This window comes from Alosa sapidissima, chromosome 17, assembly GCF_018492685.1.
Source record: "Alosa sapidissima isolate fAloSap1 chromosome 17, fAloSap1.pri, whole genome shotgun sequence".
In the NCBI taxonomy this organism is placed as follows: Eukaryota; Metazoa; Chordata; class Actinopteri; order Clupeiformes; family Clupeidae; genus Alosa; species Alosa sapidissima.
The window spans coordinates 5,128,033-5,155,751 of NC_055973.1; the positions used below are offsets into that span (position 1 = coordinate 5,128,033).

Here is a 27,719-nt window from a genome sequence, read left to right on the forward strand (position 1 = left end):
CAGTTGAAACACAATCAATAAGGAACCCCCTACCAGTTGAATGAATTATTCCCATGTCAATATAAAAGTAGGGTAAAAACTGATCGTTTTTACCAAACACCAACCTATTAAGCACTTATGAAAATTGTGAAAGTCCATCTACACCCACATGACTGCTGTGTCCACAACAGGTGGTGCAGGTCACCGATGTGACCCTGTGGCATTCAGATGTCACATGGTCAGATCATTTTGCAGGTTCATGGTTTGGAAACAGAAGCCTGCCACGAATAGTGGTTTTCCCCCCTTCCATAAGCAGATGGTGAGGAAACCAAAGCTCTCGTCTCGGGGGTAGCAGGGGCGACAGGCGGTGGCTAAAAGCTATCTGCGGTTTCTAATTGACAGCCAGAGGACTAATTACATTAATTAATAGCCACACTTTCAAAGGGGGCCGGCAGGCTCGGATTTGCCACTGACTGGATGGGTGTCAGGAGGGGCCAAAAAGGACCCCAAAGAGGTCTGGAGGAGCCTAGTGGTCCCTGGGGGGCCCTTGTGGAAACCCTCCAGTAAAGGCATCAGGAATGGATCGTATAGCTGGTGTAAAGACCGCAGGCGTGAGAGGATCTGAGAAATCCATTACTGTCTCAGTCACCACAGCAGGGATAAGCACTATACACAGAAAGAGAGAGAGAAAGAGAGAGGGATAGAGAGAGAAAGAAAGAGGGGGAGAAAGAAGCAAAAGAAAGAAAACAGAAGATTAAAAAAACATGTTCTCTCAATTGAGTGGTGCTCAGATTCCCATCTCTTCCTCTATCTCTATATCTTATTTTCCAGATCCACTCATGTTTCCATCTCAGTCTCTCTTTCTTCCTGTTTCGTGTTCTTGTATCCCTTCTCTATATGGCCTTTTAAAGGAGCAGGCCAATTTTTGGGAAAATGAACTTGTTTACCTACAGTACCTTTATCTGCCCCAGAGTTAGATAAGAGGAAACATACCCTTCCGGTCTCTGTGTGCGTAATAACCCAGTCTGACACCGTTAGCCTAGCTTAGAGTAATTCACTGAAAGTGGGTTAGACCAGTTAATCTATAGCTATCCTATAGCTAAAAGGATGCTATAGGCTAAGTGGTCTAACCCACTTCCACTTAGTGAAAAAGAGCAAATGAAATCAGTGTCTGTATATTTTATTGCTAAAGAATGTTAATATTGAGCATATCCATTACTCCTTTTATTCAGATTGAACTTTTGTCTGTATTCAGTGCTCACTATACCAATGAAACTCTTTTTTCATATGCCATACGTTCTCTATGTGCTCACGGACATAACAGAGCAGGATTTATGTGTGTGTTTGTAATTCACTTTTGAGCAGCATACATAGCAACATTCAATTCAACCATCTGAAACCTCACCACGGTTTGATTGTAGACAACAGCCAACATTCTGAGTTGACAAAGATGCACTGTGTCTACAGGCCCTGAAATTCAATATAGTGCTGAGCATTTGGAGCTTGGCATGGAACCCTATTGCCTGGGAAATGGGCCTGACCGTATGATTTATTTTCCCTGGCGCAGATTAACTGTGGCACATTCACTTCACGCCCCGAGAGCGAAATGGTTAACAGCAGCCAAGAAAAAAAAGACACATATCAGCTGATATGAAAATAGGTCTGATTCAACATGTCCACCTGCCTCTCTCCTTCTCTCGCATGCTCACACTCCTCTTTTTCCTCATCCCTTTTTTCTTTCACTCTCCCTCACTCCACTCCTCCTCTGACTCTTTTTGTTTCACACTCTCCCTCTCCTTCTCTCCCTCTCTCTTGTGCCCCCCCATATTTCTCTCTCCTTCTATCCTTCTCTCCTTCTCTCCTTCTCTCTCTCTCTTTCCTCCCCTTATTCTTTCCCTCTCTCTTACCCACAGTTCCACCCTCCTAGCTGACACCCCCCTCCCCACTCTCAGTCGCCTGGTTCCCATCTGCCTTGTGAGTTTGGGCTGCGCTGCATACATTTCTCCCCATGATGTATTGTCCTGTGCGGGGATTTCATTTACTGCCGGTGCCCTCTGCTGAACCTGTTGCTAGTCAGTGAACACGATAAGCGTATAAGTAGCCGCCCTCTTCATTCATCATACATCGCGTGCGCGAGTGCGAGCGAGCGAGCGCACACACAGCCGCCCCTCAAATAGCTCATCTGCCACGCAGCGCAAGGGGAAACCACTAAAGCGGCAAAAAGCAGCTCACTTGGTAAAAAGCTGAGATCACATTAAACACCTCACACTTATATATATATATATATATATATATATATAAATGTATGTACAGTATGTATGTATGTACGTACGCACATGCGGTATGTATTGCATGTTGGTGCATCTCATAGATCAAAACTCACTTTGTTGTTCTAATGCACATCTTAAATAATTGCTGTCAGCGAATGATTCTTTACGCTGGATAATTTGTGTATGTGTGTGTGATGTCTCTGACAGTTGATTATTTATTGATTTATTTATTTATTTGCTCACAGCAGTGGGTCTGTGTCTGATTCCTAAGCCATCTCGCCCCCCCCCCTCCTTCTCGGTGCCGCACAGTGCCGTATTAAAGAGCATTAGAAATCACAGGCTTGCCGAATGTCACTTAGAACTTTTCGACGTCGACAGGGCTGACGCTGTTGCGCTCTCGGGCATGAAGCTCCGGCGCGAAACTGCTTACACGCGTGCCGAGCGCCACAACGAGCAAAGGGAATAATTAACGAGGTGGAGATGGGAGGGAGGCGGACTGCGCGCATAAATCCCATTGTTTGTGCTTATTTCATCCCGCTGAATTCTTTTCCCTCTGTTTCTTGTCTCCATCTCCTTCTCTTTCTCTTTCTCTTTTCTCACGCTCCCCTGCTCCCTTTCTGTCTTTCTATGTGTGCTCTGACCCTGCACGCCACTGTGAACACACACACACACACACACACACACACACATATATATACACACACACACTATCATATAGGGAGGCACATGCTGACATAGATACACACACACACACACACACACACACACACACACACACACACACACACACACACACATGCTCAAATATACACAGATCCTTGTTGCCTTGTGAAAAGCCCATGTGTGCATGAAGCTGCCGGGAGACAGAACACACTACAAAGGCCCTATGATGTCCTACTCATCTCCACAATGTCTTTTCATTATCTGAAAATCATTTCATTTCTGCAGGAGAGCGGGAGCACAGCTTTGCCTAATAACCCTGTAATGTTGCTGGTAGGCATATAAGAAGAAGAAAAAGAAAACACAAAATAAGCCTCAGCCAAAAACAACACAAAAGATGCTTTTCTTTCAATTTTCATACATGACTTAAAATAAGAAACATGAAAAAAAGGAAAAACACAGGCTGCTCTCCTCATTTGGCCTTCCCGGGCCCCATTTTGTTTCTTAATGCCGTAATTGCCTTAAACCCACTGACGAGCACAGAAGCTATCAAAATATGATCAGTCAGCGAGGGGAGAGGGAGGGGTGGAGAGTGAAGTGCCTGTGGTGGAGCTCTACAACACCCCCCCCTCCCCACCGCCACCAACCCCACCCCACCCCACCCCACCCTAGCCCTTCCAACTCCAAGCCTCCCTCAGCCCCCTCCCCATAGTGAAAGCAGCGGCTCCATCTCCTGATGCTTTTACTGTCAGTCAAGCAGCACTCAGTCCCCCCAGCGCATCAGGGTCTGGTGGTATTGATTTTTCCGCCCACTGAAAGAGCCGGCACGAGCATACATTTTGCATGAGGCTCTTTACCGCCGGCTCCGGCGACACATGATGGGGTCCGTGAGCGCTGGGTAATGACCTCCCCAATTGCAGCGGGGAGGCCGGACGGATCTGGCCTCGCCCCGGCGTTAAGCGAGCCGTGATCTGGGCCAGATGCGTCCCAGAGCCTGGTGCATTCTGGAAGCACGGCCTGTAGCTGGGCGCTGGGCTGGCCAGTTGAAGCGCGGTCAGACATTGAGGGAAAGAAAGCGAAGGAGGGAGAGGGAGGGAGGGAGAGACCAGCAGGGTGTCCGGTAAGGGCAGCGATCCAAGCCGTGATGGTGTTAGCCCTCCGCTCTGCCCGCTGGTTGGGTGACGGGTGCCATTTTGTGTGAGCGCTTTGGCAAACACGGGAGCTGGTGTCACATGACCGCTTTGAAGAAGACTACAACTATGCCACACAGAGCGTGGAAGGTGCTAGAATCAGCAAGGACACCACAGCATCATGTCATGGACAGAAGAAAACAAATATATACAAAACATGCTACACTGGGCAACAAGTACCATTTCAGTTATATGTAGAAAATGGTGGCTTTTTGTTTCAATTGCTAGTCCCATTCATTTTACATTTAAAATATTGATTCCCTAAATATCGAAAGCTTGCAATTATTTCACACCATACCTCAGGCATAGGTTTAAAGTTTTCTGTGTTGCATACACACAATAATATTAGACTGCATTTTCATACATAATTTGCATTACATGATTGCGTTAAAAAAAAAATCATAGCACTCAATCTGTGGTTGTAAGAATACACCTTTTTCCTTACTGTTTAAATCAAACATCCCTCTCCACCCAATATATTCCCATCAAGACAATCAATTTATTTTATCCATCTCCCCAAGACATAAATAAAATATAATAATTTTGTTTAAGTTACTTTGAATGCTGTTAAGCATTTTGATGGTGACTGTCTCCCAAAGCTGGAGCTTTAGCCCCACTTCCTATCCAGTTACCCTCTCTCCTCCCAGATGCACTCTTCTCTCTCTGACTCTCTCTTTCTCTTTCTCTCTCTCTCTCTGTCTCTCTGTGCGGCTCTTCAGAATGTTGATATTGTCTCCAGTGACTGAAGGTAGAACACATGTTCAGTTAGTCCTACTTCTTTCCATATTTTTACTCTCTTTATGTGTGAGGCGCAGTGTAAAGACCTGGCGCAGTGTAAAGGTCTGAGAAAATAAATCACAGACTCAGGTACTCCAACACTCTCTGCCAAGGTGATTCCACTCAAAACAGATTCAAATTGGGAGTTATTAAATGTAGTATGTGAGTGGGACTATGTGAACCTTTCATTCTCATGGACAGTCACCCTCTTTACATTGTGTTTGCTCCTGTGCTGGTTGGAGACTCATGCTCTGTAAACTGTGCCAGTCTGTAGGGGAGCTGGAGGCTGGCGGCCCGGCACTCCGCAGGCGCTCTCTCTCTCTCTCTCTCTCTCTCTCTCTCAGCAATACTGATTCATTAACTAAAGCACACCTCCCAGGCCCACTGATTGGACTGTAATTGAAGGTGCATCTTTCTCTCTCTCTGTCTCTCTCTCTCTCTGTCTTTCTCTTTCTATGTCTCTCTCTCTCTCTCTCTCTCTCTCTGTCTCTCCCCCCTCTCTCTTCCTGTTCTCACTCTCACCTATGTAGGTTTCACCCATATACAGTAGGTGACTTGTTAGCCAATGCCTCTATACACAGTATTCTCAATGCACATTAACCACACTGTATAATAGCATTTGAATTTGAAATGCTTCTAGTACTAGAAGATCATGGGGCAGATTTCCATTTGTGATCTTCATTAGCGATGATCCTCAGGAGCAATGTCTTTCATTGGCTATATGCAGTATTGATCAGGCAGCCAGTTTATCAGAGAGGGATACAAATTTGCAGAAACATCAAAAAAAATATTGTCATTTTTTGGGTTTTTAAATACTGTACGTCTTCCTCGATATTTTAATGATGACAGACACCCCTCCCCAAAACAGAGATTGATTGTTCTAACCCTAACACACACACACAGACACACACACACACGCACACACATACACACACACACACAAGCACACACATACACACACATACTTGTATACAGACTTACCACAGAGTCAGAAAACAAGCCTGGAGGAAAACAGCATTAATAGGGGGGCGTCGGTGACCAGAGGGTTTGTTGGGTAATGAGAGAGGTGGCTGCCCTCTTCCTGCAACCCCTGTTCTTCCCCTCCCACAAACACACACACACACACATACACACACACACACACACACACACACACGCACACACACCAAAGACAGTCCTCAACACCACAGGGAACAAAAATAGCCCGCGTCTGACGAACGAGACGGTGTTGACCTCGCCTCACGACCTCTGGCAATCAGTCTCACTTCACACTTCATGCGCCACCACCACTTTCCATTCTCCTCTTGCTCTTTCTCTCTCTCTCTCACACACATACACTCTCTCACACACACACAATAGATGTTTTCTGTGATGTTGAAGGAGAAGCAGCAACCACCACACACACACACACACACACACACACACACACACACACACACACACACACACACATGAACATACAAATACACAAACACACACGAAGATACATGCATCTGTCAGGTCTCAGAGGTCAGGCAGACAAGCCTCTGTTAAACAGCTCGGTGCCGTGACCTGTGCCAAAACAAAACCAGCTCCCCTCTCCTCTCCTCTCCTCTCCTGCATGTCCATCCCAGCGTCTCGGCCATGGAGCGGCTAATAAAGCCACGTTGTGTGGACGAGAGAGGAGGCAGGTGAGTGGAGACACTGTGGGCACGGGGGGGAATGAGTGGCACGCGCTCTCCGCCAGGGTGACAGCCGCGGTGTCAAAACAGAGCGCCGTAGTTTGCTTTTGTGCCAAAGTAAGTGTGGAGGTGCAAGAGACAGGGCAGGGTTAGTGGCAGGCTGACCCTGCGGTTCAGCTGAATGTGTCACTTGTTATAAAGCCACTCACAGACAGAGAAGGTTGAGACTGTTGTTTACCTGTATTTCCCACAAACTTTCACTTGAGCATTATTATTAGCACATCATTAAAGTCTGAACTAGTTTGATGCAGATCCATGTCACATAAGGAGGGTATGGTACGTGTAGCATGATTAGCCATGTCACATTAGGAGGGTATGGTACGTGTAGCATGAACAGCCCCATGCAGGACATCTTTTACTGGTATTGTGTTACAGTTTCATGTCCCACAAACACTGATTCCTGTCCGTCTTGCCTGGACATCTATAAGGATGCAACAGTATAGTGTGCACACGATTCGGTATGCATTACGGTTTTTGCCCATGGTAAATATACGGTTTTGGTATCTTAAAGGAACACATTGACTTTTTGGGAAAAAAGCTTATTTGCCATGTAGCCTACTCCAGATTAGACGTTACATACCATTCTTTTCTCTGTGTGTGCAATAACCCAGTTTAACACCATTAGCCTACTCCAGATTAGACGTTACATACCATTCTTTTCTCTGTGTGTGCAATAACCCAGTTTAACACCATTAGCCTAGCTTAGCATAATTAACTGGAAGTGGCTTGTTCCAGTTAGAAATGATAGAAAATGTACCATATTTTGAACCATAGAATGCGTACCCCACATGACTTCTTTCTCCTCTCCTCCTCTGATTTCACACCTTCAGTCCATCATTATGAAAAGCGACGGAGGCAGAGGAGACAAGGGGAACAGTCACGGCTGATATACTGTGTAGAACAAGGAGAGAAGACATTTGAGAAAAAAATGGCAGGGTTTAGTTTATGGGAAGAGAGGAGAAGAGGAGCACAGAGAGGAAGAGGGGAGGAGAGGAGATAATTATCCGTGGCCGATAGCTCAGATTAGCCCACTGAGTCTGCAGTGGGCTAGCAGAACGAGCCTGATGAAGCTGCTTGCACATTTAGAGGGGAGGCGAAGGTCAGCGATCCTGACAGCCCTAACAAGATGACAGAATTTATAAAGCACCGCGGTTAAGGCGCGCACTTACCTGCGGAGCTAGCCATATAATAGGGCCACATGGGGTTTCATCTCTAGCCCTCTCTCTCTCTCTTTCTCTTTCCCTTTCTCTTTCTATCTATTTATCTCCTCCGCTCTCTCTGCTCTGTTTGTTTTCCCCTTTCTTCATATTCTTTTGTTGTTCTCGCACTTTTTCTCTGGACTTTGCCGGCTGCCGCTGGAGGAGAACTCTCCGATCGCCTTTGATCTTCCCTCTGGTTTCGATAATTTTTTGACAGAAATCCCTCTCTTTTCCATTTCATTTCTCCTTTTTTACTCTTTCGCTCTCACCCCTCCTCCTCTTTTTCCTTCTGATGCTCCTTACTCTCCACGCACACACTCTCATAGCAACCACTCGACATCTTTTGGCGGTGCACTCGCCAGAGATACAGATGCTGGCCCTGTCAAAGCTTGCGAGACAACTTGCCCCAACATTTCAAGTGAGAATTGGACTCTCTGCTTTTTCAGTGCGCCCGCCATATTTATAATTCATGCCAGGGTGTGAGAGAGGTGTCAATGTGTCAGAAGGTAGAAGAAATTTAAAAGAGTGCTGTTTACTGGTCATGAGACGCCCTCTTTTCTTTTTTCTCTCTCTTCTTCTTCCTTCTCCTCCTCCTCCTTCCCTCCGCTACCCCCCCCCCCCCCTCCTTTTTCTCTCCACGACTCCACTCCTGTGCTTCTACAAGCCGAGGCAAGCCGCCATAGCTGATCAAATGTTCAAATGCCTGTCCAGCTCTCATTCCATGGTTAGCGCAGTAATCAAAGAGATGTCAGAACCAATGTATTTCTCCTTCTCATTCTGTTCGAGAATGGAGGGCAGTAGGTAGAAAAGTTCAATTATTCAAGCACATCAATTAATTATGTACACCCACTTGTTCAAGCCATGCTCTCAACTTCTGTCTTGCATTATCAATACATTCTATATTACCACTCAAACAAGTATTGATCAGCTATTGTTCTTCGCTGTTTCAGTTTTTCTCACAAGTTTTACTACCTCCACATCTACCTATGATAGAACGTCTATAAGAAATTAATGACCATATAAATAATAATGACAGTGATTTTAAATGCATTTTTGCGAAGTGGTATTAGACACTATTCTTTGATTATTGTTAGATGTTATGTGCTATTCTATTTCCACAGAAGATGAGCTATTGTTTGTGTCATCTGAAGCATGGCATTCTGCATTTTTTTTCTTTTTTTTTAAACTTAAACTTTAAACCCATCTGAAACTGTGGGCTAACTCAGAAAAGTGAAAAACCAGATAGCAAAGTAAAGTTTTGAAAGTTCAGAACAAGGCACATGCACGTCCACCTGATCCAACCTGGTGTGTTTGTGCATTTGGCCATAAAGAGAGAGAGAGAGAGAGAGAGAGAAGGTTACCAGAGAGAGTGTATTCACAGGGGCATTCTATAGCTGCCTTGTCACTTAGTGCTACCATTTCCTCTGTGTGTCAGAGGTAGAAAGGTCAAGTCAAATGTGCATTTTTGTGTCAGTGTAAGGAATCAACTTCAGTGTAAATCATTTCTGATGTGTATATATATATATATATATATATTGTACTTCTAAGAATAAGAAATAATCAGGGGGCAAACAGAGTGCTTTCTGTGTCTGTGAGTGCAAGTCTGAGACACCCTATGTCAAAGCACCTGCTTTTGGCGGATTTGCTGCACAGATTCACTTCTTATTCAATGCACCATTCAAAAGTAGTTTAAAGGTTAACCTCAAGGAGAAAAATACATCCACTTTTCATTGGCAGGGTACAAAGAGCGTGACTTAAATTCACCATTAAAACACACTAACAGTAGCCTCAGACATACAGTGTACAGATACCATTGTGTACAGTATATGTGGATGCTGAGAGCTACCTTCACTAGAGGACAGTTGAAAAGAGCAAGCTTCAGCAACAGGAATGTTGTGGTCTTCATTCCTGTCTGTGGCCACTCCTAAGGGTTGCAGTGAATTGTTTTAAATGCTTAACCGAATCATTAACATTCATCACATTTCCAGCATTCTGGCACGATGGTGAAGGGGACATCCATTGGTCCATTATCCTATCACAGTTTGAGATCCTAATCTCAGGGTTATCACTCCCACTGTCGCTGTATAGACTCTTGTTATGGCACAATGCGAGTATGCTCAAATGCCCCACTCTCAAGGGACCTTGTGCGGGGGATCCGGAGACTTATGCACCAGGAGTGCCTTGGAAAATGGAGGGAAGGTTGCATGAAGATAGGGGAGAGCAAAAAAAAATGATACAGAAAGAGGGTCATGAATGGCAGGAATCTACATCCAAGGACCCTCACAAAAAAAGAAATGTATAAGCGAGAAGTTCAAAAGGCCACAGGAAATGCGCCCCCGCTCACTACAAGCTATTCAGATCTTAATGTAACTCTGAAAGCTTGCACAGAGTTGCAACTTCCAGTTCCAACTCAGCTTGTTCCAGTTGACATTGCTGAATTATAAAAGTATGTGTCTTTTCAATGGATTGATAAAATACATACAAGATATAAGATGATATTGACCTGTCCTTGTCTCTTTCTTTTCCCCTTTCTCCTTTTGTCTCTCTCAGCTACCTCGTCCCTGAACTCACAGCTTCAGCACCTGCAGCAGCTTCAGCAGATGCAGCAGCACCACCAGCAGCAGCAGCAGCAGCAGCAACAGCACCATCAACAGCAACAACAGCAGCAGCAGCAATCACAGCTCTGCAGCCAGTCCCACCTGCCGGGAGCCAATCACTTGGCCCCCCACCACCCGCTGAGCCCTGCCAGCCAACAGCAGTCCTCCTCTGGCTCCTCCTCTTCCTCAGCCTCCTCCAATCTCGGCTCAGCACAGGCCCCACAGTCCCCGCCCCACAGGCAACAGAACCAGTCGCCTGCACGCAGCCTGCCCTCACCAGTGACCCCTCCCATGCCACTTCCGGTGAGCCCACAACTTAAGCTCTTAATCTCTCAAACTCGTATCCTTCATGAGAATCGGGGTTTTCATTCATGTCTATCATCGATCAATCAATAAATCACGCATGCTTTGTATGCCCCAGCGCTCACATGGTAGGTGCCAATAGTAATGGTCATATATCTCTTCCTGTCAGACGACACAGGAAGCTCATTTAGTAAAAGAACATTTTGGCAGTTTGGAAGTGCTGTAGTTTCAGTCCAGAGCCCTCTTAAACATATCCAGCCATTACTCAACATTTATCAGCCTTTTTAGCAGAGCCCATATATGGAGACTGGGTGGTCTGCTGTCAGGGAAGTAAATTGAAAGCAAATAAAAGATAATCTTTGAAATAAAATGTTCTTTCACTTAAATCTCCTGCATTATTCACAGTGCGTCAAGAGCATTCTGGGTAGTAGAGACGTGGTCTGGCTTGAACGCTAGAGAATGGGACAGTAATTCAATTGGGTGATTGAATTTGTCTGGGGAAATCTTGGATATTACAAATATTTTTCCTGGAGTAGGCTGCCGTTCAGAGGGTTGTCCCTGAGAATGCCATAAAATTGAGAATTTATAGTTCAGGCTTTTATATCCAGCTGCCTACGACAGCAATAGACTTGCGCTATTACTGAAAATGAACATCTGACTGATCAGATTTTGAGCTATGATGTTCGGCGTGAAAATAGATTAGAATCTACTTTATGATAATCAGGTATTGACAGGATCTTTGGGTAGAGTTCATATTACCCCGAAGTTTTATCTTCCCAGGGGATTATGAAGTGGTTGTCATTCCCTGTGAGAGATATCGAGTTACCCACTTAAACATTTCCAGCGAGGGAAAGCCATAGATGGTGTTAACAATGAACTCCAATTTGGCACAAGCCTCCAAATATTGCCTTTTGGTTAAAGCACATTAGATTAGATTTTCTGGACGTTCATGTGCTGCACCAACAAGAACACTGAAAACACACATAAGTGCAAAATAAGTAAAAATCAAAGCATCTAGTAGGAATATTCAAGTTTTAATCGTAAATCATATGCCCTTCACAACAGCCATTCTGATTCCAATTCCTGTTTTCATTTTTGTAAAATGAACTATTTACACTAATTGCAATACTAAGGAAAAATATTCTACAGAATGAAGGAAGCACACAAGCTAACCAGTAAAAGTGTTTTTTTAGATGATGCATGATGTATTTCCCTGTATTCCTTTAAACTAAACACCTGAACTCTTCTGGCCCATCTGAAGATCTGTCCCCTGTACATAAAGCTTTCCTTCTTCCTTTCTTTCTTTCCTTCTTTCTTTGGGTTTGTTGTCTGTCTATCCATCTCCCTCTGCCTCTGTCCATCCAGCTGTCAGGCCTGGCCACTAATAACCCCTCTCTTATTTCATATATCCCCCCGGTTTCATCTCTGGGGGGGGGGGGGGGGGGCCGGGTCGCCTCCTGGGTCTCGGCCACATTCATCAGCGTCAGGTCCCTTATTGGTTTGCGCTGCGTCCTCCTTTATGGCTGGAATGAGTCGGGGCCATTTATTTCGCCCCGTGGTCCCCAGATCTAGACCTGTCACGGCCCCGCTAGACTCGACCAACACATTACGGCCCCTAGAGCCGGCCTGTCTGGTGGAAGCTTCCAGAAACAAACCGCCCCTCAGCTTCCAGGCAGCACTGCTTTTAATGTGGGTGCCAGAAAGGCATGTGGACAAATGTTTCTACTTTTTTGTTTCGTTTTGTTTTGTGTAATGTGTGATTCATGTGATGATATCTGTAGGTGGACTTGAAGACTTAAATATATTGGAGTATTTGTCACCAACAAATTACACCTGGGTTATTTTTGTAAGCACTGCAGACCTCTGTTACTTCAAAAAGGCTCTGCTTAGAATGAACAAGACAGGATTCAAGCCTCACACAATTCCTCCATCAGCAAATCTATTTATTTAAGCGTGCACCGTTTGGGTACAGCTGCATGGGTATAGCTACATGCCTGTGAAGATGATAGTGAGCCTGTGATGACACCACAACCGACATTGAGCCGACATTGTTTCTGAGGTGGCTGAAGAGGTGTCATTTCTCTCTCTCACACACATACACTCACACTCACACTCTCTTTATCTCTCTCTTTCTCTCTCTCTCTCTCCCTCTCTCTGTCTCAGTGACTCTGTGAAACAGGTCAGGGGCTGTGCTGGCACTCAGAAAGAGATGGACTAAAACAGGCATGAGAGGTCAAAGTCAAAAGTGTTAACAGCCTATGAATGTTACTCTCATGTGATCCATCAGCAAAAGTAAAAGCTAAAAATACAAAAAGTACTTCAGGAGGAGATGTAATGTGTTTTTTTTTCCGTTTGAGATCAGCAATAATGCAGTAAAAACCACATTCTCAAATGGAGATATTTTCAAACCTAGCAGGACACACAGGGATTCTCTACAGATTGAGTCAGGAGAATGCTCTCCAGTAGCAAAAGCTGCCATCCACAGTTTGTCTAGCTTTCTGGGATGGACATTGAGACCCTTGATACCATCAGGCATCCTTAAGTCATTGTCTGATCTGATCAGAGTTTATGATTAAAGCCATCTTGTTGGGTTGGGTTGGGGCATCACCCAGGTTAACAAGTCCAAGTCTCCTGGCGATCACTCTCACAGTGGGCATTTCATAAAAGGACTATTCCCATGATGTGTCATTGGACTTCATCAGAATCACAACCCTAACGGGGGTTAAGGCTCACCAGCCATCTCCCCAGCACCTCAAACTCTGCTTGCCGTAGGAGCAAGACCGGCTGAAGGTGGGAGACAGTGGTTGTGCGGGTGGGTGTGGTGTCCGTAATTGGCCTACTGTGGGCTTTTCAAAGGAAGTTACACCGTGCTCGGTGTAAGTGACGCCATCGATGCGCCTGGAGGGACAGTTGGGCCAATGTGTTGCAAATACTGTGGGAATTAGAGACACGTGTGAGGCAGGGGTCTGTGCACCTTACACCTCCTACTCTCTCTCTCTCTCTCTCTCTCTCTCTCACACACACACACACACACACACACACACACACACACACACACACCTACCCCCCCCCCCCCACACACACACACACACATACATTCCACACACTCATCCCCCCACACACATCTCTCTCATCCTCTCACGCGTGGACCCTTGTCTGTGGTTTCTGAAAGAGATGGGCGAGCCAGACCTCCCATTATGTGGCTGGGAGTCCCAGAGGCTTTGGAGAGGCCCCTGCACTGTAGAGCAGACACCTGTCAGCGTGGCAGGGTAGCCTCCCACAGCAAATAACCAAACAAGAAATAAAGACCTGGCGCCCCATCTGCCTTCTGCTCTCATCATAATTATAAAATGGAACCCACCTAAGGGCATCTTGGGAGTTGTAGTGAAGTGGAGATTTTTTTTTTTTGTTGTACTGAGGGCCGCATACTACACCTGTCTGTTGCATACTCTCCCCCATTCTGTTTTTATGTGCTATGAATTATTCATTTCCTTTTTTTCCGGGACTGATACCAAATAGCTTTTTGTCTTTTGTCAGGGCTGTGAGATCACTGTCCAGCACTGTTTGAAGTGTCACCAGTAGGCCTTATTAATCTCCCAGTAGCGGTTGGCAAAAGCGGCCCTGAGTCTGGCATTAGGACCGCGGCTACTGACAGTAACGCCGATGAATGGCGTAACAGCAGAGACGATGTCAACATTTATTGCAGACGTGACAGTGTCAGAAAAGGCCATTAATATCCTTCAGGCTTCCTCTTCACACTATTGTGAGAATGGAAAAAGTACATGTGTGCATGTACAAAAGAGAGAGAGTAAAAGCGAGAGAGTGAAAGTGAAAGAGGAATATGAAGAGAGATTGAAAGGAATATGAAGAGAGAGAGAGAGAGAGAGAGAGAGAGAGAGAGAGAGAGAGTGAGAGAGTGAAAGAGGATATGAAGAGAGAGGGGGGGGGCGGCTGGAGGGAAGGCATCTTGCCAGCGATAGCCACCAGCATGATGACAAACAGACGGGGGAGATTATGAAATTTGCTTAAGTGTGTTAATGGCCTGATTACCGCAGCCGGCTGGATTTGCTGGGGACTTGATTGATTTGAGCCCAGGGTGTTCTCCACGCCTGGGGAGCCCAGGGATTTGACGAGGGCCCGGGGAGGGGGCTGGGGTTGGGCGCGGGGGGGTGGGGTGTGTTGGAGAGGGCTGAGGCAGCGAGGGAAAAAACGTGCGGCGGCAAGTCGGTTACACCAGAATTGATCTTAATTAGATCTGAAAGACCTGCCACAGCAGAATGGTCGCGCCGATTAAAATGAAAAACAGGAGAAATTACTGATCAAATTAATCATAATGTCGGGCTACAGCTGTAGGCCTGGTGTAATTTGCCAGTCCAGTGGCTTACATCGGCCGGGGCCGGGAGAGAGAGGCGCGGCACACTGATCCGTGGCCCAGCGCGGTTTAGGGCAGCCGGCTGAGTCTCTTTTCCCATTCTCTCTTCCCCTGCCTTATGACTCCATCCACATCCACCCCTCACACACACACGCACACACACACGCACACACACATACACGCGCACACGCACACACACACATACACATACACACACACACATACACACACACAAACACACACACACATACACGCACACACACGCGCACGCACACACACACACACATACACACACACACGCGCACACACACACACACACGCACACACACACACACACACATACACACACACATACACACATACACACACACACACGCACACACACGCGCACACACACACACACACATACACACACACACACATACACACACACGCGCGCGCACACACACACACACACACACACTCTGTTTTTCTCTCTCGCCCTCTCTCTCTCTCTCTCATATATGTATCGACATTGAAATTCATAGATGCACATACGGTCACACTGCAGACGCTTAATACACAGCATTAAATTAACATATGTGTGTACATTCATACACATTGATATGCTCTCTGTCACACACACAGACATGCACACATAAACAAAGACACACACACACACACACACACACACACACACACACACACACACACACAATGAGAACAATTTTTTTCATTTGAATTTTCTTGCTATTTCAAATAGCCATCGCATTTATTACCCCCCCCCCTTTACTTTTCTCTCAACCGTTATCATTTTTTGTTTGTTTCACTGTAATCTTTTCATATTTGTCATGTGTCACTATTTCTTTATTTCTTCTCTCTCTTTCCTAACCACATTCTCTGTTTCTTTTGCATCACTCTCCTCTCAGGTCTCATGGCCTTTGTCTGTCTTCACTTTTTAGGATCCACGTCTGTTGTATGTTCCACTCTGTGTGTGTGTGTGTGTGTGAGAGGTCTGATCTCTCCTGTAGTCTTCAGTGGCCTGTCACTGTCCTACCTCTGTTCTCTTGACTGTTTAACAGACACACACACGCACACACACACACGCACACACACACACACAAACACACACACACACATGCACCAAAACAGCCTGCCTTGACCTTGGAAGTGCGTCTACTACCGTGTTTCCAAAGGGCTGACAGAAATGGAAGAGATGGGAAGAACGATAGAGAGAGAGAGAGAGAAAGGGAGGTTCCAGCTGTCCGTCACAATCCAGCTGCCTGCCCCCCATCCCATCAGCCCCCACCCCCAGGCCGTGCTCATGCCTGATGTGCCCTCCTCTGTCCCTGCCAAAGCAGCCACGTCAGGGGGCTACCAGACCCCCAAAACAGACAGCCCTCCATGGGTAATTACACCCTACAGCCCCTTTCATTCACCAGCCATCAATTTACAGACAGACTCTACTCTCTCTCCCCCCCTCTCTCTCTCCCTCTCTCTCTAACTCTCTCTCCCTCTCTCTCTCTCTCTCTCTAACTCTCTCTCTTTCTCGTACCCCTACATTAGTGTAGACACACTAGACTCATTCTTAGACCTATGAGTGCTGCAATTACCTTTCCTTCTCTCTCTTTTTCTCCTTTACTTCCCTCTTCTTCAGTCTCTCTTCCTTTTACCCACATCTCTTCTCCCCCTCTCCTCTCCTCACATCTCTTCTCTACCTCCTCCTCCTCCCCTCACTCACTCCATCCCCTGCCATTCACTGCAATCAGGCCTCATTAGAGCCTCCTCCTGAAGCCCCATCTACACCAAGGTCACCGTCTGGCAACCAGGATGAGGCCTTCAGAGGCCTGACTACAGACACAGACACACACCCACACCCACACACACACACACACACAATGCACACAAATGCACACACATGCATACACACACACAAAGCGTCTTCTCCTTTCACTGATTCCAGTGTCTTGTGTTTATGCCATCATCTCCTCTCCCATCACCCCCACCACCACCACCCCATCCCCAACTCCTTTGAGGCCCCCCATCAGACACACTTCTCCGCTGGCTTCTAATTTGGGCCACCCTCGATCATGTCAACCGCCCGCAAAATCGCCATCATCATCCCAATTGATTCTTGTCATCTGCTTTTAGCTGTAGTCAGGACCAGAAGCGCTGCACTGTCTGCCATTACATATTTGAAGTGATTCTGTTTATCGATTTCTCTTTTTTTTGCCTGAAATGAATGTGGAACATTCATGCATGTGTGTGTGTGTGTGTGTGTTTGTGTGTGTGTATGTGTCCATGTTTAATTTGAGCTTGAAATCCCTCAATGGTTTCAGAAACAATACAAATCTGATTAAAGCCATATGTGGGGAAGGTGCAGATTGCCACTCCACTCTGCTAACTCTGCGTGGCAACTGGCTGGGTCTACTCGAGCAGCGGAGACTAAATCAGCCTCGGCCGGAGATCTGTGAAATTGCCCATTGCTTGGCCTGAAAAAGGGGCCCTGTTCTGTCTGTCTGTAATTAGTTGTTGGCCTGTCAGGCAGGCGGCTAAGCTTGGAGCTCAGGAGCACGGGAGATGAGATTGTGCTTAGACAGACACACACACATACACACACACACACACACACACACACGCACGCACACACACACGCACACACACACACACACACATACACAGCGCCACTGGTACTCTTTTAATTGACACTGCAGGAGGCCTGGGTCAGGCACTGCGAGTGTGTGTGTGTGTGTGTGTGTGTGTGTGTGTGTGTGTGTGTGCTAGCGTGTGTGCATGGATGTGTGCGTGTGTGTGTGTGTTGAGGGGGGTGCTTGATGGGTGTGTGTTTTGTGGAAGAGCACTTGTTTGCTAAACAGGCCTCCCTCGGAGAGAAGCAAATTGAGGAATATTACCATTAGTCGCACTCACTAAGACTCACATTGTTGGTCTGGGCTCTCGGGGGTTGGAAGGTTTCCGACCTTATGAGACCCAATTTATCTCTAGAGCGCTCTCCATTGGTTCAGAGTCAGTGTGCCACCACCCACATATATGCATCATGTTATTGTTGAAGTCAAATACAAAAGCCTGCAGAGTGTGGCTACTTTGCCTACAGGAGAGTCAGCAGGACCATATTATATTCTGCCAGCTCATACACTCTGAGTCTGTTACTGTAATCACATCAGCGGGCGGACAGTTTCTCCACCCCAACCCCCCCCCAGCAATAATTTCTTAACAGCAGTGGCTGCGGGCCCCATATTCCTGATGAGGTGGAGAGTCGGTGAGGAGTGGGGGGCTAATCGTGCGTATTAGCGGGCAGAGCGGGCACCTGCTGGCAGCACGGGTGGGCACGGAGGCGTCTCATTAATGCGGCCCAGAGATGGGCTCTTAAGAAGCCAGAAAATTGCCTTATGTAACGAGCAGCGGCGGCTATGTGAAAATACAACTGTGCACTGTTGACTGAAGCAGAAAATAAGACGGTGGCCCATAAACAGCTCTGCTTTTCATATGAATAATTATAAAGCATGGAGTGGGAGAGGGAGGAGAGGAATGCACTTAGACTAGTAGGGAAGGGTCTGAGCTGCTACCTTTGTGCCATGAAACTGCAGGGCTTATTTCAAAAGGAACACTTGGGAAAGGTTAGAGGACTAGCCAAGTCATGGTGTGGCTTTGTGTATGTGAATAGATGATCTCCTCAAAATGTCACTTGAACATAGAAGAACACATGGCTTTCTTATAGTGTCTTATCATGAATAGTGTGGATAGAAATGTGCAGTTTAAGCATCACTTAATTTTAGCTTCAAATGTCTTTGATTAAACAGTCTTCCTTCCATGACTACTCACCACTGCTGATAGGGATCATTATCTCAAAGCATCACCTTCCTCAGTCTCCCTCCCAACACACACACCTCACATATTCACTTAAAAGCACCCATCAGACAGTGCTGTAATCTTTGGTGTCCATTAACACAGCAGCAAAAAGAACACTGAGCGCTTCAGACAGAAGGTCAATATTACACCTTTCTATCTATCTCCTTGTGTAGTAGTCTCATTACATTTGGCCAATCTCAAAATACCTCATAGGGTATCAAACAAACAAGCATATCTATGCATCAAAATTTGAGGAAAAAATGATGACAAATAGCCATGCAATGTGATTTTAAGTTCACTTACCTCGTGTAGCGAGGAAGAATTAGATCAATTCTGTCTACCAATTCTGTCAATTCATCACACCACTTAGTGTTGATATGGCATGAGTGTTGATCAACCTGTGTGTGTGTGTGTGTGTGTGTGTGTGTGTGTGTGCATGTGAGTGTTCACACACACTCAGGCCTGCGAGCTCGGATGTGACAGGAGAGCAGGGGGCTTGGAGTTTTATCGATCGGCTGGTGGCCACATCATGGCTGCCGCGCTGTCTCTCCCACCATTAATCTCTGCGCCTGGAGTCTTCAAATGGCACCTGACAGCCCTGCGCTGCCCCTCTGTCTCCCCTTAAACCCCCACCCTCCTACCCCCAACAAAAAAACTTCCCCATTATTCTTCATTAGGCGCTGTGCTTTTCGGACGTCACGCCGAGGAGTAATCATTTACCATTATTCTGTTTATGAAGCCCAGACAAAGATGACCGGGGCCCTATCCAATAGAGGTCAACAAAAGATCACTGCCCATTGATTAGGCCAATATTAAACTTGTTCAAATGCTGTATTTGTATGTCAGGCATCTGGCGCAGTCAAAATGATTGGCAGTGTCCTCAAATGTTGGCCAGAACTGAAACACGCTCTGATAAATTAGAATTGCCTCTCCTCGCTGAGCCCTGAGATGCGCGCAGTTTCTTTTTATTGCTTCCGTTTTAAAATCAAGTCATGTGTATCCTGTTTTTTTTATTATTTTTAATCAGGCTCGTAAAAGTCCAGTCATCTATCATTCTGCTCTGAATCTTTCAGCTGGGCTAATGTGCCCTTCGGGTCCTAGTTCTCCATCAACAACGTACAGGTGCGTGTCAACAGAATGGGTCAGTCCAGGTCCTGTACATCATCAGTGTGTGTCATACTCACAGCAGCACAGCTTTCTCTGTGTAAGTCATCGTTGCTACACTAGTCAACTTCACCGGCCTTACGGAAATAGCTGCACCAAATGTGTCACACTGGTCAGCATTTTTTTTTTCACTGGACCTTGATAATCTATCACCAAAAAAAAAGGCAGAACATGTTGGTAAAATTTGCACATTTTCAGCGTATGAAAACGATTTGATCCAGAGTGCAAAATTAATATTCTGACGTTATTCCTCTTTAGCCGAGAAAAAGGGAAGAGAGAGAGAGAGTGAGTGATTGATTGGGAATTGACCAGAAATTCCCTGGGGAACTTCAGATTCTTACAATTATCAACAAATGGGAAAGGGGAACATTTTATGTAATGACAGAAGCCGCTCTTACTCGAAATGAACCTAATGAGGAAGGAGATTGACGGCTGTTGAGCGGCACTTAATCACGTCTTAATGGCTGGGTTTGTCGTTTTTCTCCCGCTCAGTCCATCTCTCATTTGCATTGCCTGGTTAAATACAGGCACTCCTGGCCACCTCTCCGGAGGTTAGAGCCTTTTATGCGGCGAGCTGGACCCCTTCAGCGTCCTCTGCTGCTCCTCGAGTGCTTCTGACGCACCCTCCAGCTGCCTCCTGTCCTGCCCCCTCTGATATATTGTGGGAGTAGTGACCTGAGGTAGTCCATTGGATTCCTCTGGGTTTTATCATCTCTGGTTGCAATATTTACAGTTTCTTTCTTTCTTTCTTTCTCTCTCTTTTTATATCTCACCTCTGTTTTTTCAGAGGATATTTCACTTCTACCTGTTTTGCCTCCCCAGGGCAACTGAGTTTTTTCTCCCCCTCTTCATTTCTCTGTGTTTTTCTCCTTGAGGAATTCCCTCTTCCGTAAGCAGCTTGAATGGTGCAAAGAGGCCACCACCACCACTCCCCTGCCCCCCTCAAACGTGGGGCCCACATCAGGCTTCCAGGGCCTGAGGCGTGGACCAGAGGTGTTTTCGGGGGGCCTAATGGCATTTCGCTGTACGGCTGGGCCGAGGGGAGCGTGGTGGATTAGGGGCGGCCGACGGGGGGAGCCCGGGGACGGCGGCAGGCAGCAGGCGGAGGTGGAAGTGGAGTCTGCGGGGCGCAGGGGCGAGTCTCAGCACGCCTGCTCGTGTCACAGCTGATTACGCTCACTTGGAAGAGGACGGAGGGAGAGAAACAGACAGAGAGGGAGAGAGAGATAGAGAGACAGACAGACAGAGAGGAGCGCAGGGATGGAGAGTAACAGAGGTGCAAGGTAAAGGATAATATATATATAATATAAGACCTCAAGAAGCAACTGGCTTTGGACCCCGGAGCTGGTCCTTATCTGTGCCAAAGTCGGCCCAGAGACGACGGGCTCTGTGGGAGAGAGGTGACGCAGAACTGGGCCCTGACACACACGGTTTGCCTTCTGAGTCCCACTCTCTTATTTTTAACAGCCCAGATGGGCGAGATGGAGTGGTCTGTCCTGCCTAGGTCATGTCGGCGTTTTAATGCTGCTGTTTTGGACAGTATTTTTCTAAGCGTGACAGGAAGGGTGAACTTGAGAGAGACGGGGTCGTCCAGATAGCAAGCCAGCTCTAAATAACTGAGTGAAGATCAGAGCTGGTTTTGTGATAAGCATAACCTCCTTTATAAAACAGGCAGTGTCACCTTTACCCAAAAGCACCTCAAGGTTGATTTGTCTTCATACTACTAAGAAGAAAGGGGTTTGCTACTATTGGGTGAAATTTGATGATTGAGGTCTGCATGTGTCCTCAAAAGGTGGCTCGTGTCAAACTGTAATTCATGTGACCGATTTGGACCTTTTGATGTATTTTTAAAAATCAGCAGCAATATTGTTAGTGTTTGAGGGCAGATATCTTGTACGTGTCCCTTTAACCTGGTTGGTTCTTGCAAGAAATGCAATTCACTTCAAAGACCTTTAAGTTTTTTGGGGGCCATTTCCGCTTGAGTTTCCAGAGGCTTCTCTTTGTGGTAACACACAGAGTTTATTTTTTTCCCACCACATTCGAGAGATTACATGGACTGTTGCACAGGGTGACCCCCATGGTCAAATGGCTACCACAGGCCATGGTCTACTTAATAGAGTTTCAAATTTACTCACCCCCTTCTTCCTTTGCCTAAGGTGAAAAACTTTCTTTTAACAGTTTAGCTTTATGGGCACAAATAATATGAATTGTAATGCCCCTAACCTCATATCAGACTCCTTTCTGCTGCATTCAGCATTAATGCAAGGCTTTAACTTCTAGAAATTTCCTCCAGAAGCTTGGCTTGTTGTGAAGGAGACGGTGATGGCAGGTAAAGGTTTCAGAAAAGCATAACCTTGCCGGAGTTTTATTCAGAGCATTATGTCAGTCACTGACATCATAAATCTACATCATTCACTGATTGACGTTTTTTCTTCCACAGTGTAGCTGGTTGAGGTGTTAATGCACACTGATTATAGGCATGCTGATTTATATTTCATGCTTCTTTTGATACAGACGCAAGCTTTGATAAAACATTTACAGAAATTCAAAACTCCTCTATTTGAACATGGCTGCACTGTTTAACCATATTTAATGACACAAAAATGTGCAAAGTATTTAGCTTTACAAGACTTTCAATGCAGTCATGTGATTTATGCCATGTAGGGAAATCATAAACAGAACTAAGCTGCTCTGTTTGAAAATCCGTTCTCTATTCCAGTTAACTCCTACAACGGTGTCTATACAAGCAGAAAAGAAAATGTGTGCTTCAGAAAACACACCCTTTGATGAGATAGATCTGAGGTGAATTCAAATATTGTATGGCACTTTTTTAATCTCACTAGGATCTCTCTTCCTCTCTCTCTCTCTGTCTCTCTCTCTCCCCTTATCTGTCTGTCTATCTCTATGAAAATGTTTTAAAATCTCTGTCGGGCATCTTCCTAGTCGATCTCATGCCTGACTCAAGTGCATTGTGAATCCGAAGCTCTACGTATTCACAGCGGGCGGAGGAGGAGAGGAGGCGGGCGTCTGAATGGTTTACATGCTGTCTCTTTTCTGAGACCAGGAATGAGGGAGGGGAGGACTGTTTAGCTCCGGCAACACATACAATCAGCCCCAAAATGGCGGGGCAGCATGGCCATTTCCTGTCTCCCCTGGAGGTTGAGAGTGCAGCGGCGTAGCGTAAAATCACCTGTTTAGATCCTCCGACGTCAAACACTGCGATCGGTCCCTCCCGCTTTATGTGTGGTCGCTCCCCTGCTGCTTTCCATATTACGGAGTGGGGAGAGGCCCGACTGTGGAGATACTGAATTTCAACGGGCATGAATTGGAATAATGTAGGCACCACAAAGGGCCCTGACCCCAAAGCCGACCCTATGGCAGTAAACACAACAGCTACTATTCGCCGCTCTCTTGAACGCCACAAGCAGAAACACATATACAATATTAGCTGGATGCTTTGTGACAGGGATATTGAATAATGTATATTGTTGGAGGGATTAGAAACAGAAAAAAAGTGGTCCACTACCCACCCACCCCCACACACACACACACACACACCCCTCCTCTGCCCCCTCCCTTGTGGACATGCACTGACACACGTCACGTCGCATGACATCATGTATAAACATAAAAGTTGGAAGAAATCAGCAATAAACCTGACAGAACACAATCCAAAAAAATAAACCCAAACTCACTTTTGTCATCTCATGCATTTTGCGCCACTCAGAACTGGGAAGTGCTACGTGTGCCTAGCATGCTAGCTGGCCTTAAGATCAACACTTCTGTGCCCCCGTTCTAACCATCTCACCTCCCTTTTTTCTCCTCATCTCCCCTCTATCAGTCCATCATATCGCCCCTCAAGCATTCAAATCCTCTTCCTCCCCAGCGACGGCCGAAACTCCTCTCCCGATAGTAAGAGTGATGGCGGTGGAGTGTGTGTGTGTGTGTGTGTGTGTGTGTGGGGGGGGGGGGGGTTGGGGGTTGGGAGGATTATCTGTTAATGCAATCCCAGGTTGATATTTCCAAGCAAACCCTCTCCAGTGCTCCCTCGCTCAGATACACGTATTTATTTGAAGATGTTTGCTTGAGATAAGCCTCCTCTCCATCGCCAGCATCTCTCTTCCATTGACAAAGCCACGCCATTCGGAGAGACTTAGCCACCATGGGTGTCGGTGAAGAGGCTGCTCACTATCATTTTCCGTGGGTGGCGGCTGGAGGTTGGAGTGGAGGGGGGTGGCTGGGTTTTCAAATGCAAAGCCTCTATTATACTTACATAAGCTTTGCATGACATCTGACTTGAACACCAAAGGGCATTTCCGAGCATCTACTGGGAGTCGTCTTACAATGATACTTGTCACATCTCCCATCGCTGTTTGCTTTCTTATTCAACATTATGGTGCCTAATGAATAACAGACGTGTGTCTGTTACGTTTGTATGCTTTCGGTGCTATGACTTATTAATGTTTTAGATATTAAACTTGAAGTATTTCTGCACGTCACTGCAAAGAGTCTTGAGTGTCTCATGATGTCAGTGTCAGTTTTATTACGCAGTGGTAAACGCAATGTGTCACTCTAAATAATAAAGGGCATATTCAAACTAGGAGCCTTCTGTTTAACATCTGGGTCACAGATGTCAAGCTTGGGCTCTTGACTTTTCCAGAAGGACAAAGTGCTGGACACATGAAGGCGATTTCTGTGATTAGCACCGAAAAAAAAGAGGATGACTTTCAGTCTAGGGGACGCAATATCAATCTCGGCCAATTTTAGGCCACCAACATGAAATATGATTTCATAAGACAAATGTGGTGTCATTCTTAATGCGCTTAACCTTTACTGTCAATGAAAAAGTATTGATCGCTCCGTGACATTTTTTCATCATTTGATTTCAGAAAGCGTGGTAATATATGGGGCTGGGATATGATAAAAGATGAATGGCGCCTTAGTGGTCTCAGTTTAACAAAGCTCAAATCCCCATGGAGCACTTGTGTTGAGAGGGAAAGGGGGGAGGCAGTGCATTGCAAACCCTGAGCAAAAGACGTTTTTTTCTTGAAATTTTCTCTCAGCTATGGCTGACACATCCAGTGGTGCCTGTCTCACACAATCACTCCATCACCACAAAATAAAAACTGTCCCTTTCCCTCTCGAATTCTCTGTTTTCCTAAATGTTCTTCAAAAATAAATGCATGTCTCTTTGGGATTTTATGAAGCAACCTTGTTTCTTTTTTAAACCACCACCATTACCATGTTTACATCTTCTCAATGTGCTTTCGTTTCTGTGCGTCCATTTTTCTTTGGACTGTGTTTTGTTTCATTTTGTCTTTCCCCCCACATCTCTATCAGCGAACGCATCCTCAGCAGCAGTAGCAGTAGCAACAGGCCCTGTCCTCGCCACTGTTTCTATTATTTTTCCATTCGCTCGAGTAATTGGAAGGTCTCGGCTGCCTCCCCGGGCCTCTGATCTGCTTAAACAACCTAATAAGGCTTCAGCTCTGTGGCAGCACAACCAAATCAGCGGTGCATTTTCAGCCCTTAATAGGTGGTTAGCTTGATTTATAAGGGCCGGCCAGCCACTGGGCACAACGCGGCCCTGAGCTCTGTCAGGAGTTTGGGAGTGTGTGTGTGTGTGTGTGTGTGTGTGAGTGTGTGAGTGTGTGTGTGTGTGTGTGTGTGTGTGTGTGTGTGTGTGTGTGTCTGTGTGTCTGTGTGTGTGTGTGTGTGTGTGTGTGTGTGTGTGTGTGTGTGTGTGTGTGTGTCGGTTGGAGCATCAGGGAGTAGAAATGAGTTCATTATACTAGCAGGGACAAGTAGAGAGGTCTCCAGGGCAAGCAGGTAAAAAGAGGGCGATTGTGTGTTTATTTAGTTTGGTTAGTATTTATTTATTTATTTATTTATTTGTTTGTTTGTTTGTTTGTTTGTTTGTTTGCTTGTTTGTTTGTTTTTAATGTTTTGTTTTTTGTACGGAAATGCTTATATCACTCTTGTACGTGTATGTTTGGAGTTTTACAATCGCTGTAAGTGAATTCTTGATACGTTTCTGTCTGATTTTGCCACAGTAGGAGGACACCCACTCTTATCAATAGGCTTTGCACACATGAGATAATTGTCAGACAAGGATGCCTATCTCTTCGAAAGTTTCCCGATTTCCAAATTTTAACTTTAGTCACAAATTACAGAAACAAGGAGAGTCCTCCGAATTGTGTTTTGTGTTTTGAATTGGCTCAGTTTGCTTGGTATTCTGCTTTGAAATAGCATTCACACCGTGTCTGTTTTTGTCAGATGCACAGGTCTCAGAAATAGGTTCTCTGTTCTCTAACCTGGTTCTCTGTTCTCTAACCCGGTTCTCTGTTCTCTAGCCTGGTTCTCTGTTCTCTAACCTGGTTCTCTGTGGTCCCCTCCTCAGCTCAACCCTCTGGCCAGCCAGGCGGCCGTGGCAGCAGCGGCGGCCATGGGCTCCATCGCCGGGTCCCAGGTGTTTGGCAATGCACTCTCCAGCCTGCAGGGTGTCACGGGCCAGCTGGTTACCAATGCCCAAGGACAGGTGAGCGAAACTATATAGTGGCCCTGCACATCCACCTAATCACTGCATACACACACGCACATATAAACACACACACACACACACACACACACACACACACACACACACACACACACACTCTCTCGCACACACACACACTCACACACACACACACACACACACACAGACACACTCACACACACACACACCACACAGTCTTCCCCTGCTCCTCACACTATGACCCTCATAGTCAGATCCTGGAACATACAGCTGAAAAACACCTCAAACAAGGTTGCGGTTCTCAACAAATGGACTCTTCAGCTTGCCCCAGCTGAGCCTCATAAGGTTCTGCTTAGAGAGTGAAATATAATTTTCAAAGAACCTTTCAACAAAGGATTTTATAGAGCCTTGAGGAAATGGCTCTATAATAGATTCTGTAATTCCAGTGAAGAGTTCATGCACAAACATTTGAACTCATTTACTGCATTTGAAGTAGCTGCACATATTGGGTCTTTTTATGTAAATGGTAGCCCTATGATCAGATAATTTTCAGTCCAAAGGCCTTAGAACATTTGAAGTCTATAAGAGTAGGATCAGATTTTCATGACCAGAATCTACACACTCGTAATGGCGCTATCTTAACAATCGGAAACGCAAGTATCAAACGCCCTAACTTTCCAACTCTGCACAGTATCTCATTAACTGCATGACAGTAGGCTACTTACAATACTTTCTGTAAAGTAGAGTTTGTAAACACGTTATCAAGGCTTTGAATGTTTCCGTGTGTGCACGGAGGTGTCTGTAGATCGGTGTGCTTAGCATTCATTCCTGCAGGCGCCCCTGTGGCCATGCATGCACCCTTAAAATAGCATCTGAATTTGCGCCACCTGACTTTAGACCAGGATTTTCTTGTGGCGGAAATACTTTGTGAAACCGCAAAATATCAACAGGAAACGTTTGCACCGGAACACGCCCCCTCTTTTCACTGAACCACCCCATGGTCGCAATTGCATTCCTTAATTTACCGACAAGTACTTGTGGAGGGAAATTCCAATATGCGCTGAATGCAAAATAGGAAAGACAAAATAGAAAGCGTCAGTATACAAAGTCAATTGCGCTTGAGT

The 27,719-nt window shown here is 46.0% G+C and overlaps 1 protein-coding gene across 2 annotated transcripts in view; it reads left to right on the forward strand.

The window, feature by feature from the left end:
- The window catches only part of pou6f2 (POU class 6 homeobox 2), a 105,118-nt gene that overhangs the window by 57,264 nt on the left and 20,135 nt on the right, over positions 1 to 27,719 (forward strand). For both annotated transcript variants that reach the window (XM_042068332.1, XM_042068333.1), the window contains 2 exons: positions 10,347 to 10,696; positions 26,479 to 26,616. In XM_042068332.1, coding sequence (XP_041924266.1) covers positions 10,347 to 10,696; positions 26,479 to 26,616 — 488 coding nt within the window. The remainder of the gene's footprint in view (positions 1 to 10,346; positions 10,697 to 26,478; positions 26,617 to 27,719) is intronic.